Source organism: Strix uralensis, chromosome 2, assembly GCF_047716275.1.
Source record: "Strix uralensis isolate ZFMK-TIS-50842 chromosome 2, bStrUra1, whole genome shotgun sequence".
In the NCBI taxonomy this organism is placed as follows: domain Eukaryota; kingdom Metazoa; phylum Chordata; class Aves; order Strigiformes; family Strigidae; genus Strix; species Strix uralensis.
Genome location: NC_133973.1, coordinates 113,238,318 through 113,256,914, shown reverse-complemented (window position 1 = coordinate 113,256,914; position 18,597 = coordinate 113,238,318). Strand labels below are relative to the sequence as shown.

At 37.0% G+C, this 18,597-nt stretch overlaps 1 protein-coding gene across 5 annotated transcripts in view; it reads left to right on the top strand.

Annotated features, from left to right (window-relative positions):
• Positions 1–18,597, top strand: part of FRY (FRY microtubule binding protein) — a 217,630-nt gene that overhangs the window by 83,843 nt on the left and 115,190 nt on the right. For all 5 annotated transcript variants that reach the window (XM_074859862.1, XM_074859864.1, XM_074859861.1 and 2 more), the window contains 6 exons: positions 5,743–5,796; positions 13,465–13,604; positions 15,568–15,658; positions 16,059–16,138; positions 16,256–16,336; positions 17,901–18,069. In XM_074859862.1, coding sequence (XP_074715963.1) covers positions 5,743–5,796; positions 13,465–13,604; positions 15,568–15,658; positions 16,059–16,138; positions 16,256–16,336; positions 17,901–18,069 — 615 coding nt within the window. The remainder of the gene's footprint in view (positions 1–5,742; positions 5,797–13,464; positions 13,605–15,567; positions 15,659–16,058; positions 16,139–16,255; positions 16,337–17,900; positions 18,070–18,597) is intronic.

Sequence of the window (18,597 nt, the reverse complement as noted above, 5' to 3'; positions counted from 1 at the left end):
TTGACCTGAGTTTGTTAAAATAAAAATTTATGGGAGATGTAAAATATTTTTACATATATTTCATCGCCACTTGAAATACGCTTTTTTCCTCCATATGAAATACCATGTACAATTAGCATTGCTTTTTTATTTAATCTTCAAAAGTTACATGAAGTTCATCAGAGTTTTCTTTAACATTTTTGGAGTTTATAATTTTGTCTTATGCAGAGTTGTGGTGTTTTCTTGAAGCTGTATTATCCTATCTTTTTTATTGTGTTTGCATTTAGAATTTTCTTTTGGTGTATGCTTAGAATTTCAAAGGTTAATATAGGAAATTCCCTTTTCTGTTTATTTTACTATCTGTGTACCATGGTCACTGACACAGTCTATTAAAAGAGGTATCTAGCAGCTAATGATGTTGAGCAGAGCAGTAAGAGAAATCAAAAATTCTGTTGTCATCTACTGAACTGGCAATTTATATTTTTATGCATGAGGACCTGCTGACTTGCAAAGAACGGCTGTGAAAACAGGACACTAATTGCCTGTTTCATGGAAGTTTCAGATGGGAGACATTTGGGAGACTATTAGAGTAAACAGATTGTGCTTTTGAGTCAAAAAGCTTGGCTATCTTAATTGCTTAGGTATAAATTAACTAGGTTTCCTGGGGAATTCCCAAATAGTAAAAAGGTAAATAGGAGATGAAAATTACTTCACAAGAATTTCAGAATTATTTTCAGTACATTAACTTTTTTATGGGTCCATAGACTGTTCTATCCATTTTTTAGAGGGCAAAACAGAAGTAAATAACTTGCAAGTTCAGCTGCATGAACCTGCTCAATGCAGGATCAGCATAGATCCATTCTGGGAGGCAGGAGCACACAGCCAAAGTGGAGGCAGGAACCAGACAGACAAACTGCACCTTTCAGAGGCAACTGGCTGGTAGGTCAGCTGCATCTAAAGGGTAGGTGCTCCTCTGTGGAATAAAGTTTCACACAGCCAGCCTTCAGAGGCAAATTGCCATCATGGCATTTTCTCCTAGATGATCTAGAAAGGTTTACACACCATGAGCGCAAGATTTACAGGGATAAGGTTTCCGATCTTTATATGTAAAAAATAGCCCATGGCAAAATTAAAAATTTAGCGTGTTTGATCCAGCTATTTTTGGAGCAGACCTTTTCCTACAAAACACCACTTTCCTGCTGAAAAGAATATAAGACAAAGATGTTCAATTTGGGGGGGGGGGACTTACCTGATGATTCATCATAAGCAGGAAAGAATTACACTTGGGGATTCTTGTTTCTTAAGACTGAGCTTACATGCATTTTATATATATTGTAGCTGTAGGAGTTGAGCGTGGTCTATGTCTACTCCATTTTATGTGAAAAGGTCCCTTCTTATGCTCCTCTATCCCAGCAGACTACTCAGTAGAGTATGTGTGGCTGCTTTTTAAGATGCAGTGCAAAAGTTATATTTTGTATCAAAATATCCTTTCATCCTCCATGCTCTTAGATCAGTTTTATCTCAGTCAGTAATACAGTGCCCTGTCAGTAGGAATAACATGCCTAATGGTCAGTGAGGTTAGAAATAATTTTGAGGGGCGTTGATATCATTAGAACATGGTGACATAGTGAAGCTTAATAGGCACTACAACATCCTTTTGTTTTCATGTTTCTCTGAACACTCAGTTCCGTGACAGGTGGTCGAGAAAACCTATTCCTTTGTAAATTTACCCAATTATATTTGTGTAGCAGCCCTGGAAAAGCATTAATATAGTAACCATTAGAAGTGTCTGACAGTCTTTGGAGAAATGTTTTAGTGTGCCTATGTGAATAGAGGGTTTGACTGATACGTTATTTTAAAGATAAATTATAAATATTATATTTAGGTGATGCATGCAAATGTGATAAAATATATATTTGCATATTCAACATATTCTGTTTTATTATATTCTATTAATGTTTTCACAACAGTAATGAGGCAGAGGAAGGAAATTAATTTTTAGGCGAGCATTTTGTTTTGTAAGCATTGGCAATGCAAGAAGTTTAGATAGTTTCATTGAAAAACAATAGTTTCACGTATTAAATGCAAAATTGTCTTTGCTGATCTTTACTGCTTATCTCTAATGTGTATTCACATCATGGGAGTTTCCAGCATGAACAGAGTATACAGTTGAAGGCAGCACTTCAAAGAAGAAATACGGATGTTTAACTTAGTGATTAAAAATGGAAGTGTTATTATTGAGAGTCCATTCTTCTGAAACTTTGTGATGTTTTTTTATAGCCCAGAAAGCTATGGGCTCTTTTAGATTAATCAAAACTTTCTTTATTCATATTTTGTGGTTGTTGGCTTTGGCTCCAAATTCAGCCTACCTATTCATCCAAGATTTGGAAGACATTTCTGTAGAATGTATTACAGCTACAGAGACTCAAACAGAGTCAACTCATAACATAAAAGGGCCTCTTTGGCATTTCTGAATTGGGTGGGCAAGAAAATAAATAAAAATAAAATAGTGCCTTGAGGCTGGAAAACATTTTTAAGATTTTTTAAAAAACTTCTAAATAAGTGTATCTCCAGGGTAAATAGACTGCTATGGAATCTATTACTGAGGGGCAATTTCACTTTATTATATGTTTTAACCTTACCTTTGCCAGTCCCGAACCTTTGGTATGTAATGAAAATGTCTAACATGAGTATAACTACATAGTAGCTGCCAGAGCAATCATGTTGAAAATACTGCATAAAATGAAATTATAAGATTTGTAAGGATATTAGAACTAGGTGGTACAGAATAGGCAAGTTGTTTGCAGTAGATGATAAGAAATTATCTATTGCATAAAGAAAAGATGCTGTTTTCAAAGGATACTTGAAGCACCTGCATGTAGTTGAGCTGTCTTTGAATTTATGCATCAGTGTCTTCCTGTTACTCTCACCGGGCAAGCAATCACCCTTTCATATTTTAGGAATGCTTAGGCACCAAAAACCATATTTGTATCTGGCCCTTCACCTTTATTCAGTCCATTATATATTCAGTACTCATCATTAGTAATAAAGTAAATAGTAATAACTTCTACTTCAAATTTTCTCAAATCTCCAAGCCCCAAATGTAATTTTCTGTGGTTATTGTCATTCACTGCAGGAGGACAATGAGTCCCTCTGACATGGGCACCCCAGTCCCAGAACAGGGGGGTATGTGCAAAGACACTTGGCTTCACGGGGTCAGCTTGGGTCCAGCCAGGCTGAGCCATCGCTTCAGTCGCTGCAGGCAGAGTCAGTGGCAGCACCGAACTTGGAAAGAGTTTGAGGAAAAAGCAGCAACAGCAGCAACCTGAACAGGGGGACGAAGAAGAGGCAGAGACAGCTGCAGCAGCAGCTGCTGCCTGGCAAGAGCATGAGGAAAGGGGGAGTGGCAGGAAGCAGTAGGTGCAGGATGGGATGAAGGGAAGAAAAAGGCCTCAGTTAAAGCCCTAGACTGGACACATTGAGAAGTTATGGCAACACAACCCTTCCTGACTTTTGGTAGGTGTCCTTGGCTGGTCTCCATCCCAGGGCTGCCTTCTGCTGCAACCAACTCTGTGACATGGCCTGTGAATGGTTTTTTAGGTGAACGTACCACGGTTTGGGAAGCCCTGATCTAGTTGCCTGTAAGAGGGCATGAGTTGAGTTATATTGCCTTGTCAGAATGGAGGGATCTTCACCAACTCAGAAGCACAGCCCCTGGGGAACGTCATCATCAGTAACTGAAGTATTTGTTAGGTGTGAGTACTTCCAGAGTAGGGCAACAGGTAATAAGGACATTTTCAGGATTGTAGTTCCAGACCTGGGTTCCCAGAGCATGTTTTGTCTCATTTAATTGTGTCCACCTTACAGATAAGCATGTGACACGGAATTCCACACTTCATTTCTGCCTGAAACACTGAATGCATTTCTGCAGGATTTTAGATACTACTCTGAAAGCCAAGCATTGCAGTGTCGGGCACGGGAACACAAAGCTTCTGCATGCCAAAGCTCTTTGTATTGAAACAGACCTTAAGAAATTTCTCTGTGGTAACACAAGTCTTCTGCAACAGAATCAGAAATTTAATTAAAAAGAAAAGGGTTGTGAGTTGTTTTCTAAACTGCACTAATTCTCAGTACAATGATTTGTCCATGATCCATGAAAACTTAAAAATCTTTTTCCTTTTAAATAAGTTGAACAGAACTTCTGAAAGATCATCTGCTGTCCTTTTCAGTGTGTGGCAGCAGACAAAATAAGTATTGTTCTCCCATAAGACACAACTAGATAGGGTAGCACCAAGTGACTGATTGAGGAGGAGGACTGCGGGTGGGGTAGTATCGTGTGTCTGTTTCTGAGCTACAAGGTTTTATTGTGTCTGTTGATTACCAATAATCTATCATAAAGTTCTAATTAATAGTTTTTGTGCCCTTAACGTAACCTGGAGGAGTCACTTTAGACATTAGAGATAACAATGAAAAATATTGATGACTGTCCTGGATAAATCAGTGACTCAGTAGAACACATTTTGTTGATTTTTCTATTTGGTAGGTAGTCAGGGGATACTGTGGTCACCCTCCAGCCAGCCTCCTTGCCAGCTGGCATTACGAGTGGATCAGCATAATTAATTTCAAAATCAGTCAGCGGATTATACTGGACAACATTTTCTCCAGAGAGAAGCATTAAATAATAGAAATCTTTGGCCCGCCTCAAGTCTCTCCATTCCATTATCTCAGCAGCTTTACAGATTTCTTTGTTTTGCATCTCACATCCCCTGGCAGTGATGGTATTTTGCCTGATACATTAACAGATGATGAGTGTAATAGTTTGCTGAAAGCTAAACTGAAAATCTCATGCTGAGCTGGTGGGAGAGCCACTATCTTGCAGCTGTAGAAGATGCATGATCTACAGAAGAATAAGGCGCTGGCACATTTCAGACACCAGCAACAGTAGTACAATTCATTGCAGAATTGTGATGTGACTGACATGTTTTTCAGACTGTCATCTGCCTTCACGTATTGTTCATTTTCATTGTGTTTTAGGAGATTCATGTTTTCTATACTGTTGCATATATATAGAATACTGGACTATGTACTTCTACATGCTTCAGTAATTGAGCATGTTTGGCAAGAAGGCCGTAAATGTGAATAGATGTTCACATGTGGGGACTCTTTCTGAGCTGGTCAGTTGTCCTTGGCCTTCCTAGGTACTCTGAGAACATGTCCTGAAAATTTGCTTCCATTCCAAAAATGCCTTTTTTATTTTTTGAGTAATACAGCCATTTTTTTCCACAATTATCTTACTTAAAAATGAACTCTATGGTATTTGATTCTTCTAAAATCACCTTCCTTTCAGTATGCACTGCATGATGCACTACATCTGTGGACATGTTTGTATTGCCTGCTAGTATTATAACAAGAAGGTATATCTTGTAGCTAAATAGAGGTCCTTTGTTATGTATTAGAGGAAATACCACGTGCTTTTTAGTATTTTGAAAGAATTTATCATCAGTGTGAGCACCAAGTAACTTAGGTGTAATAAATGGTAAATTCTTTTCTTTCTCGGAAAGACACTAAAGGCACTCTGTCAGTATTAGGTCGTATGTATACAGAGGCCTCCCTTGCATATGAAACAAACAGTATCTCCAGCATGAAACTAATCAGGAGGCATATTACATGAGTAAAAATCTAATAGAAAAATATTCGTAGAGTTGATAGAATATATCATAGTATTGATCTTAAGTAATACATATTTAATATATTTTCTTTTAGGAGAAGCCACTGACCAAATCTCTGCAACGAGGAGAAGACCCCCAGTTTGATCAAGTAAGACACTTGAGATGATGTTATTTCCCTTCCTCAGGCTGTAAGACAAATACTTGGAAGGCAGTCTAGTGTTCTTATGCTATCATTGCATACTGCAAAAGTGGTATCTCTCAATGTGCTTTCGTACAATGATGGGTGCTTTGCCTTACCATTCTTGGGTTTAAATTAGGAGCATTTTTCCACTGTTTACAAGGTCAATATTTTTTTGCCATAGAACCTCTTGCTTTTTACAGTGTATTAGGCACATGTATTATTTCCTGACTGTTTCCCCTGATGGAGGTTTCAAATCAGACTTTGTATCTTTCCAGACTATCTGGTTTTTGAAACAGGTGCATGGCCCCCAGTCTTTCTTTTATGGGGTTTCTCTTACGGTTAACAGATTCATTGCCTTTAGAATCATTGTCATTGCCATCAGTCTCATCAGTCTGTCTCTGTAGCTGTGACCCCGCATCGCTTACATGTATGCTGCACTTCACATAGGCTGAGCCAATCTGTTAAAATTAAGCATAAATTCAGTTGTCAGGATAAATGCCTCTATATGACAAGGTAAATAATAATTAGAGAAAAATGGTTGGCAGGGAAAAAGAATTAAAAGCTAAAATAGAATTTATATTATGAATTAGATTTCATTTAATAAAACAATGAAATTGTAATTAATAAAATTAAATTTATATCTGGCATTAGTTTAATAAGTTTATTATGTAAGGGAAATGGGACAAGTACAAAAATAAAACCAACAGCAATATACACACTTTTTAATAATGGTATAAGAATTAATTTTGTCAGCAGTCTTTCTTAAAAAAGAAAAGCATCTAGAAAAAATTCCTGCATAAGTAGCCTATTTTGAAATAAAGAAAGATAGGTGCTAAAGAGTTTACGTTGCATAAAGGATACCAAAACTCACTCCCAACAAAGAGGAAGGATAAACTCAAGGTGTATCATAATCAACAAAGTTATTTGCTTCTCTGCCGTTCCTGCTTCAGCTGCCATTGCTGTCACCATTGCTGCTAATTCCATGGCTGCCTGCACCACTGTGCTGCAAGCGGTGCCAGAAATACAGGACAGAAGCAGCAGCAACAGACAGCAACTGTGGTTAATGCCCTAAGCTGCAGGTACCATATTGATTAGCTTAACTTTGGGAGAGGAGATAGGTATGAGTAGGACTTCAAAACCTCAAATGAATGTAACTGTGTTTTCTGGGACATTAGATACGTTGCACCTGAAACGAAGATGCCTTGTGAGACCCCACTGGCGTTCACAAAGCCTCGCTTCATAATTTTAACGTGACAAAGTGACACTCTCTAGGTTGTTCTGTAGCTGTTTTTGGAGAGAGGTAGCCTGCTCAGAGGGCTGTTCAGAGCAGGAGGTGAACGGTGGGACTTCTGCGTTGCACTGAGTTGCTCCCTGCCTGCCTCGCTGACCACAGAGAGACCCAGCAGGGGATCCAGACACTGTAAGCTAAAGGAGGCTGCTTTGTGAGTACTCACTAGCTATCTAATGAAATTTCTTGTGGTATTCTGACATTAATTTTACATATTTTTTTTTCCCTCCTGTGGGAAGAGTGTCACACATAAATGGGAAAGAAAAACAAATTAAGCTACCCATATGCAAACTTTGTGATACTGTTCCTGCAGTGTATTAAACAAACACGTAATGGGTGGCCATGATTTGATTAAATATTCATGGTTAAGCAAACTGTGGCCCTTTACAAGGAGGAATTAGAAGATACACGCTTCTCCTAGTTATTGGTAAGTAGACAGAAAATTGAACAATTAAGTCAAGATCAACTGAGAACAGTGAATGCTTCCTAGAGTGAAACAACTGTGTATTTCCTACTGTAGCAGTTTACTCTGAATGCTGGGGGGAAAAAAAAACAGATGCAGACAAAAAACAAAGGCAAGTTTTGTTATACACAACATTTGTATTCTAACTGCTTACCTAGAGTCCTACTTATGTGTAGAGTTGATAGAAAAGTATAGAGCTGAGATTGCCTTAGACATCCTGTCAAAAAAATCTTCATTTGAGTTCCTTGAAATTTTCAGACTGTCTGCCTCAGCCTGAGTTGGTGAAAATGTTTCTCTTTTCAGATTTCACATTGTTTTCTTCTTGAACAGCACAATCCTTTTGAGATGTTCTAGTGCTCCTGGGATTGATGTATGCCTGTGATTGGGAGATGGGACCTGAACCTGGCTGATGAGCCTGTATTCAGGAAAATAGTTCATTCTTACCAAAATAATTTTGGTTTGGCTAAATTGTAGTTAGATTTTCATTGAAAAATTTGTAATACACAGCAGAGATTTGATAGACTCAGCTAGAGTAGAGACAGGAAGATAGAGCAAAAAGTCTTTCTTTTCACTCAGTAGATTAAGTTAGTACATCGGAGTATTATAAAACTGTTTTGCAAATGATAACATGTCAGTATTACAAAGTTGTCACAGAAGTATGGATAATTTTGCTGATATGAAAAAAAAAGGTGTGGTCTACCTGGAAAACTCTGAAAAACATGATTCCACATGATACTAAAATCCAAGTAAGAGGGCATGTGCTTTTAAGTAAAACCATTTAAGTTTTATTTTTTAAGTTAACTCAAATATTTAAACAGTCTATGGGATGAAGGAAGACCAGGTTGATAATCCCTTGCTTCTCCCTTCCAGATAAGGTGTGGAAAGCTTTGCTGTTTATTCCTGGAACACATAAAGTCATCTAGCAAAAACAGGAAAGGCCACACATGACATTCGTGACATCTTTACTACAGACATGAAGGAGAAAAAGAGGGAAAACCCTCGTGAACAAACATTTTCAAGGGTTGTCTAATAATTTTGACTTCTAATTTTAAGGCATCGAAAGTGACACACTGTCAAAAGAACCTAATTTTCTTTTTTGACTTTATCAAAATTATCTCTGTTCGATTTGAGTGGAATTGATAGGTGATGCTGAAGTGACCAGGTCACTAGTCACTTTAAAATATATGAGCTGCATCTTCTAACTGTAAATTAAAAAGCAGCAAAAGTAAGGCATAACCTGATTTAAAATTTGCCTTTTGCAAGTCAGCTTCAGAGGTGGGAAAAAACAGCCAAAAAGCCCCCTTTGCAGTAACTTATAGTGAGCAGACTGGAACTTTAGCTACCCAGAGTAATCAGCATCAAGTTTAACATTGAAACCCCCAAACCATTTAAAATTATTATGAAAACATTGCTTACTTCCCCTAAACAGCTTTACCTCAGGCTCTTTGAGAACTAGCATTTTTTCCTGCCCATTCTCAAGCACCATTTTAGGAATGCTAGTTGTGGTGGTGGTGATGGATGCAGTGTCTAGGGACCTGACTGTGCACAGGCGGAGCTCTATAAGGAGGTAGTGTCAGTGCCTCCTGTTAGGCAGACAGTATTATCCTGTGGGCCCTGTCTGGCTGCCAATTGCATCACCTTCCTCAAACTCATAATAGTATCTTGAGCAATGTATGAAGTAATCTTACTTATCCTGACTTGCAGAATGTCTCACCATTAGCCTGATAAACTGGATTTCTTACACTGACTGTGTTTTCCTTTTTAGGTGTGCATGTATATAAAGAAAATATATACAGGAAATTATGTAGTTTTTAATATGGTTTTAAATATCTTTATAGTGTATTTAAAATCATGTTTCAAAAGTTCTTGATTAGACAGCTCTAGTTGCCTATTGGCAAAGAGCATTACTGCTCCAGCATTAGCATGCTCTGTATCCACAATTACAGAAATGTTATTAAACATTGTACTACTGAACTATGACTTAAACTTCCTATTACAGGAAACTATAAAGTTACAGTACATGAAAAGATCAAAAGCTAGGGTGAAAAAACCCATAATTATCCAAGAGGCTTATCCTCACCCAAGGAAACATTTTTATTAGTCTTTTCTTAGTGCCTGCTAAAGTATATTCTGTTCTTACCACGGTATATAAATGTTCTGTGAACTGACAAGACTGGAGGCAGAAAAAGGGCGCTGTGTAATCTTGGACCAACCTGCAGACATTTTTCCATATGAAAATACAAAATGTATGTAATGTTTTGGCTATGGAAGTGAAAACTTAACAGCAAGGCTTAGTTTTCATATGAAACTGTCTATATGAGGTGCCTGTTGCAGGAGTTTCAGGTAAACTGCACAAAAATTTGTGCTCATTTTAATTATACTACTCTTTTCTTAGAAGTGCGCTAGGTTGGAGAATACAGATTGGAAAGCAAAAACATTTGAAGTTTTATATACTTTTAGGAGATGTAAACAAAAAGTAGGTCAAGCGAAAAAGGGGAAATAAAAATAATAATAAAAAATGTGGAAAATACAAATATAAATAAGACACTAAGCAACATACTAATGATTAAAGTGTCCCTTTTTCATAACAGCCTAAACATGGTAAATGACATGCTGGTAATCATTCCTATTCAATACTGTATTTATTAGATGTAGTAAGTGAATAATGGTATCATCATCATCACAGTAGCACTGCAGTTGGCCCTTTCTGTGTTTTCCCTTCCCTGCGTTTTACGCATTGTCCTTCTTCACCAGCAGAACAGCACATGGTAAAGGAAGTATAAGAAATGGTAGTGATGGGGTCACAGAACATCCCTTGGCTCCTGATCAGAGGTTTGGGTTCAAACAGTGTGTAAAGAAGTAAATCTGAAGGCAAAAATAAAGGTAACACATTCAGAACTGAACTTGCTACACGCTAGAAATAAATGTGTTTTCATGTAAACTGTTATCCTGGCAGTAAAATAGTTATAAACAATCCTAATGTATAAGCAAGCTAGGTGAAATTACCCATCTACCAAATTATAGTGTAAAAAACCCCTGGTTTTTTATTCACCAACCGAAGGCCATAAATGAAAACTAGTGAAATAAAAAAGTAATGAACATCTATCTGCTGTTAGCAGAAACATTTCTTATATTTGTATTTTGACAATATAGAAAGACTTTTATGAAATTATATAAATTGTAGCAAACTATCTGGGCAGAATTTCATTAAATTTACTCTTACATGCTAGTCCAAAATAAATATTAAGCATCTACATAAAGTATATTTAATGCTCTGTCAACACAAGTTTTAAACAGCTCCCTACTTGTGCAGCTTTCTTATCCTTAAGCTATACAGTAGGTAGTTCATTTATGATGGAAGAACATGATCATTTGTCCAACAAGGACATATTTGTACATCTGTGCACTCCCTTTCAGGAGCAGCACAGAGCTAGAATTCATCTCACTCCTGGACTTACTTCTAGTAAATGAAAGGGTTGAGTAACCAACACGCTGGCTAGACTTCCCTCCCTTCCTGTTCCCTGAGAGCCAGGTCTTTGCCCAGTCCACCCTTCCTTCCTGTCTTAAAAGTGCAATGACAGAAAGATTTTAAAAAAAGCTATATTGACCTTTTATCCTTACTAAAGACACACACTGTAAATTCAGCAGAGAAAGTATGTCTTGAGGAGCTTTAACAGGAATCACTTTGACTTTTTGTGGGATTTAGAGAACAGCACTGATAAATATGTTGGTGAACATGCAGGAAGACCTGACTGAAATAACTTTTCACTTACAGTTAAATATTGTGCTCTCTTAAAAGATATTTAGGTCCATTTGAGGACAGACTTTTCAGCAGGGCCTGTTGTGATTGGACAAAGGGTAATGGTTTTCAACTAAAAGAGGGTAGATTCAGACTAGATATAAGGAGGAAATTTTTTATGAGGGCAACAAAACACTGGGACAGGTTGCCTAGAGAGGTAGTAGATGCCCCATCCCTGGAAATGTTCAAGGTCAGGTTGGACAGGGCTGTGAGCAACCTGATCTAGTTGTCCCTGCTCATGGCAGGAGGTTGGACTACATGACCTTTAAAGGTCCCTTCCAACCCCAAAATTCTGTAGTTCTGTGATTCTATTCTAGTTTTCCCCATCAAATGCTTTTTCACTGCCTCTCATAATTAACAACCAGTGTTAATGCCAGCTTCAGAAAAACTTTTGGAAGACAACAGAGAAGCAATTGAAATGTCTAAGCATCCTGAGTTGGTAGTGAATAGTTTGCACTGACCCTAGGTGATTCATGCCTTCTAAGTATTTATCTGAAGTCTTATGCATGAAGACTTTGGTATAATTGAGCCTGGGCTGCTGTAGTAATTCTTCATGAAAGGCTTCCTGTCACTGCTGCAAGCAGTGCCTTCATGCCATCTTCCACAGCAACTTGTTTCGTATTTCAGGTCATAAAATATGTTGGAAAGACTGGATTGAAAGCTTCCCTAAAATAGAACTGTTATAGGAACTTTCATTTTTACAGGGACAGTTGTTACAGTTTTCTAATGCTCCATGTTTAATTTTAGGCCATAATAACAGAACAATAATACTTTATCCTCAAAGTGTCTCATTAACTTTAGACCACAATATCACTGTGAATTAGTCGAATTCTGAGGCTGAAAAATTGCAAAAGAGGTCAGAGTTACTGATCTAAACTAACTGTCATCCACTAAAGTTCTTATTTAAGGCTTTAGTAATGTTTGGGAATTGTATGTAAGGTCCTCAGTCTCCCAGTTTTGCTGTTGTCTTAGTCACATAGTTCACACAAGCTTGGTCTTACATGAGACATTAAACTCTACTGTTGTTCCACAAGCACTGAAACGTGCTGGTTTAAATTTAAGCAGGTGGATAAACCTGACAGAGTTAATGACACAATCAGTGTACTTGACATGAAGTACATAACTTCAGCATTTTGCTCCTGCTACTCAGCACTTCGCAGGATCAAGCCTTGCTTGATCTTGAGGCGGTCACAAATCTCCAGATCAGTAATTTATTCCTATTTTAAGTAGTTGTTCTCTAGTTTATTAGAATGTATGTAAATGCTGTAGCTGTGAACATTCAGTTGCAATACATATATAATCCTCTTGTATAACAATGGCATTTTTTTTCACCCTAGCTTTTGATCTTTTCATTATTTTGCAGCTTTATGGTTTCCTATAATAAGAAGTTTAAATCATAGTTTGGTAGTAACATGTTCGGTAACATTTCTGTAATTAGTGGCACAGTTTATACTGAGTGAGCAGTAATATTCTTTTCCGGTATGCTGCTAGAGCTGTTTAATCAGGAAATTTTAAGGAATGATTTTAAACTGTTTTATTTATTTGTGCAAAGACACAGGAAACTGTAAATGTTTTCCTATATATAAAGAGATGTCTAAGTTATCAGGTGTGTGAACCTAATAGTGAGATGCATGCATCTGCATGTTCAGTTTCTCAATACATTCTGAGTTTCAGGAGGGGCATCCAGCAGTCAGATACAACCCATGAAGACAGTACCTCTGATTCATCACTTTTTCTTTCCTTATAATGTGCTCAAACTCAAATCAACATTGTAAAACAAATAAATGTAAACTGCTTGAAGAACTAGATAGTTTTCTGGTGTGTTGTAAGATGTGATACACATATTTAATGCATTTTAGTACCATCAGTGGAAAGACACTATTGACATACAGCCCATTATTGTATTTCTTCTTACATTTCAACAGGAAATGCAGAATATCAAGTCATTGCTTGCACCGTTGATCTCAAAAATTCAATGAAAACAAGAAATAACGAGACTAACCATTGAATTAGTACTTGTTTTTTAAGGAGGAGGGGAAGCTTGGACACCCGTTCCTTTGTTGATTTGTTGTATTTTTCCCATAGGTAATAAGCTCAATGAGCTCACTTTCAGAATATTGCCTACCCTCTATCCTGCGCACTTTGTTTGATTGGTATAAAAGACAGAATGGCATAGAAGATGAATCTCATGAGTACAGACCAAGAACAAGCACTAAATCCAAAAGGTATGATTTTGAATATGCATGCATACGTTATTGACAGATTCTAAGGTAAAATGTATTACATTTCACCCATCAGCTTTTGTGAGGTTACAGTTGCTTGAAAGTTGTTGTCATCTTTTTTTACTTGTTCCTGGAACTCTCCTCTCAGCTTCTAGATGGATAAAGTAATTGTATCTTCAAAATTATGCTCCTGATAGCTCAAACACTGTTTCTTACTGATGCTTTGGATGTTGTCATGTCATTTCAATAGTGGTTTGTATAAACTGTGTCTGTCTTCGTTACTCATGTGACCAGGCAATAATTCCATGACACTTGAAAGGACTTTATATACAGTGTTCTGCTTAGTCATAGAAATTTCACATACACCTATCCTCAATCCAAAAAATCGTGAATCAGTCATAGAGCTTTAGCAATATTGATTTAGCTCTTAAAACAAACAAGCAAACAAAAATAAAGACCCCAAAACAAATATATTGAGCTCTCATACGGTATCAGTAGTTCTTCAGTGATAAAGCAGCAGACTGATCTTGGTTTATATTGAGATCTGATGGTTTGGTACAGGTATATTCTTCAAACTTCTGATTTTTTCTGAATACTTTGATAGTACATTTACACACTCTAATAAAGCAGCAGGAGAATCAACACTGGCAGATCTGGTGTTTGGAAATGCATAGGCAGTTCTTCAAATTAGGATTACATTATAATCCAGTAACTACTGAAGGCAGTAGTTGCTGGGATGAAGGGGTAGGTGTTAGTTTTAGATATCAAGGTAGACATGAACCTGAATCTTCCAGACTCTCTATGTCAGTAGAAGTAGGCAATATGAAGGCATGATTCATCAATTAGATGTCTGCTTTTGGATGAGATAAATCCTTGCCTTGAAGTGCCTCTTTCTCTCAACCTGTTCCAGGACCCCCTGCTCATACATAGATGTCTTCAGGAACTCCACCCAAAATCTAGTTGAAAGTCAGTTTAGCAGTGAACCAAGGCCACTCTGTCAATTGATAGTGTTACAGAACAAGCATATAACCAGTCCTTTCTCCAGTTAATGTGAAACCAAGAAAACCAAAATGCAAATAATTTATTTCATCACTGATCAAGCAGAACTCTTAAATGCATGTTTTGTTATAAGCACATTTGAAATCACTAAAGCTCTTAATATTTATTTGTGCTGAATTTATGCAAACAAAAATCTCACTGAAGTCAGTGGTAACTGCTTCAAACAGACTGCAGAACTGTCCCTTTAATGTATAATTTTACAAAAAGTATTGTATATTTCATGTTATCTTTTCAGTACATTTTGAAACTGTGATCAGGTGATCCAAATGGATATTTTTGGTATTTGTATTGCAAGATACTCACCTGAGACATTTATTCCTCTATGTTGTTCTGCACAAGGAATGCATTTAAACATTTGACAAATGATGCTAAAGTTAAAAAAGTAACACTGGAACAGTTTTTAAAAGAGAATGTAGTTTGGTTATGAATTCTCCATTGGTACTTTTAATGCATTTTTCAAAATATATCACAAGTCTAAATATCAATTTGATAGCACAAAATAATCTATTACATTTGCCTCCAAAGTGTAATTGAGAACTGTCTAAATGGTACCATCAGCAAGGAAATTGAAATTAAATCCATTTGTTAGAATATAGAATCCAAAAGTTTTCTTGTTTTTGTTTTGGGTTATTTTTTGAAAAAGCTTTGTGTTGATCTTAAACTGGAAAAAAAGTGGGAGGAAATGGAGAGTGACATTTAAACATTTGAAAGAAAGTGAAAGTAACAAGTTAGATATGGTCTATTTATCTCAGATTTTAAGAGCGTATCAGTGCATTACTTTCTGAAATGATGAACTGCAGTTTAAAAAATAGAATACAATCCCATGTTATCTGTATTTGTATAATTAAGGCATATAATATGAATTATGACACATGTAAATATTGTGTTTCCTGGTTTGATTTTGCAGTGATGAACAGCAGAGGGACTATTTAATGGAGAGAAGAGATCTGGCTATTGATTTTATTTTTTCTTTAGTATTAATAGAAGTTTTGAAACAGGTATGGAGTTCTTAAATTATCCATTAACTAATACATGATGAAAATTCCCAATACAAATGAATTTTAGGAACCTTCTTTCGATTTCCATTTTTAAGAGTTTAAAAACACGAGATACATCCTGCATGCTTGTTCATTGCTGTCTTTCTTGCACCTGTAGGATGCATAGTATTCTGTGCTCATACAGACTCAACTTTGCCAAGTCTTTGGAGCTAAAGTATTTCTCTTCAGTACTACATACACTTTAATAGCGGGCTCATTTCAGCTGTTTCGTTAGCTAGATGCTGTTTCAGCTGGTACCATATTTCTGTATGGAAGATACCCATGAGTAATATTAGCACTAAGGTATGCAGCTTGAAGTGTAGTATAAGTGTGCTCATTATGTTTTATTTTGTGTTTTCAGATTCCACTTCATCCTGTAATAGATGGTTTGGTACATGATGTTATTAACTTGGCTTTCAAGCACTTTAAGTACAAGGAAGGGTAAGGCTTTTTTTCATAGACAAATTCTGTGAAAAATATTACTTTCTTAATTTTTTAGTAGTAGCAGTTTAAGCAGTATGCTTTCTCAGCCAATAATTCTTTCTTGTCTCTTGCTAGGTACCTTGGTCCTAACACTGGAAATATGCACATTGTTGCAGATTTGTATGCAGAAGTAATAGGTGTTCTAGCTCAAGCAAAGTAAGCAAAATTGAATATCATATTTACCCCATAAATCTGAGTTCTGCTTGCTTAGCATGTGAATATTCTGATTTTCTCACTTTCTTAAAAGATAGTGTAGGAATAAATCGTTTCTGCTCATTGGCCTTCTATTCATTCAGGTATTCTAGAGCACAGAACTCTAGGGAATCACGGGCTTTCTGCATCTAGTCTGGTGATACTGAATAAATTCAACTCGACTACAGCAGCATTATTTTTCTTATCTCAGCAATGACGTCTGTGGAAAGCCTAAAGTGCTGAAGACAGCTCTTTTAATTTTTTTTTTTTCTGTATGCTATTTTTTCTTTAGCTGGGCAAACCTAAAAATTGCTATCCTCCAGCATAGCAACATTTTTAAGTCTCTCTGCAGTTATTTCAGTTCAGAACTTAATGCAACTGCTTCTGAATTCCTTTGTCCTGCACTTCTTAAAGCAGATGACATAAAACACTTTGTGGATCAGGCCCTAAATTCTGAATCTGGAAGCAGACAGATTCAGAAACTCATGTACCCGATATAACATCTCATCATAACTTACACCACAAACTAAGCAGAGGGTGAAATCTACTGCCTCAACACAGTGGTCTCTGTCTCCAGACTTGTTGGTATTGCCGCGGGTGAGTCTGCTCTACAAAACAAGTCAATTTAGCTTGATATAGCCAAAACAGTTTGAGTTCCTGGAAATCATATAACTTTCACAGACTTCAAGGCCTTACCTGGGCTTCTAAATGGCCTGGGTTAAAGGCAAAAGAGGAAGTGACATCTGGATCCAAAGCTTCAAGCTGACTGTCAAAACATACCCATTTTCCATAAATACTGCTTTTCTTCTCCAATTCTGAAGGGCATTGCTAAGATGCCAATCTATTTCTTTCAACTCTCCTCTGCTCTCTGTCAGAGGCGATAACAAAAGGTTGTTATGTGCTACACCTGCCCATGAAAATTACTTTCTTTTCATTTTGTCTCAAAAAAGACAGGAGGTCCTGTTGGTCTTTTTGTATGTTATTTTTATGGACAGTGTGTCTCAAAAGAGACCTCCAGTAGATTCATGGGGGAGATTAAAAATGGTCACAGACCCCACCATTGCAAGTTGTTGTAGTTAATGCTTAAGTGTTACTGTAATGGCTATTAGAAAAAACCTGAATGGAGGAACAGCTTATCTGAATATTTTCATGGTTATCATTTAAGCATTCTTTTGAAAACATTGCATGTACTTGCAAGAAAACTATCTTTCATCTTGGATTTTTGAAAAACATGTGAGGGGGTTATTCTAATGATATTAGCTCTTTTCTAAAAGTGGGGCATGGTAAGAAAATAAGTTGAAAGATGTGGTTATCTAAAGGGACTAAGATCAGGCTGTACAATTCGTTTTCTGAGTTTATCAGAAGTGAAGGAAAACTAAACAAAAAGAAATCTATTCGCATACTGACTGAAATGGTATTTTACAACCAAAGTTGAATTTTCTTTAGGTTTTTCCCTGTTTATACGCCTCACAATACATTTCAAATATTAATGTGTACTTTTTTGTAACTAACCAATGTGAATTCATAGATTTCCTGCTGTAAAGAAGAAATTTATGGCAGAGTTAAAAGAGTTACGGCATAAAGAACAAAGCCCATATGTAGTTCAAAGCATTATCAGTCTTATAATGGGAATGAAATTCTTTCGCATTAAGATGTATCCTGTGGAGGACTTTGAAGCTTCTCTTCAGTTTATGCAGGTAAAATTCTTAAGTATATAACTGTAGTACCCAGACCTTTTAGAATGGACTCCCCTTTATCTTTCCTGTAATACTCCAGGAGATTTTCCATGTGACATTCCCACATAAATGTATGTGCAGCTACTTTCTGCTTGTTCTGAACCTCAGCGCTCCAGTCTCCAATCTCTGGAGTGCGTCATTCCATACCAACTTTTCATCAGCCATATACCCCTAGTCCCTACATCTTGCCCTCCAACAAAAAGAATTTTTGTTCTGTAGACCCCAGACCTTCCACCCTGCCATCCCACAGCTGTTCCTTGCCCAGTGTCCCTGCCTAGTTATGTCTCCCTAGCTGCTCACTGCCTCCAAAGTGAATCTTCCACCATTGACATGATTGCCAGAGAGCAGAAGAACTTCTGATGGAGAAGAACACAGAGGAAGAGACAAAGAATTGAGGCAAAAGTTGGTTGGAGTTTTCCTTGGATGTGTTGTTTGCTTCCACCACACCTTCACCCCCCTTCCTGTAGGGTACATTCTGTACCCAACCAG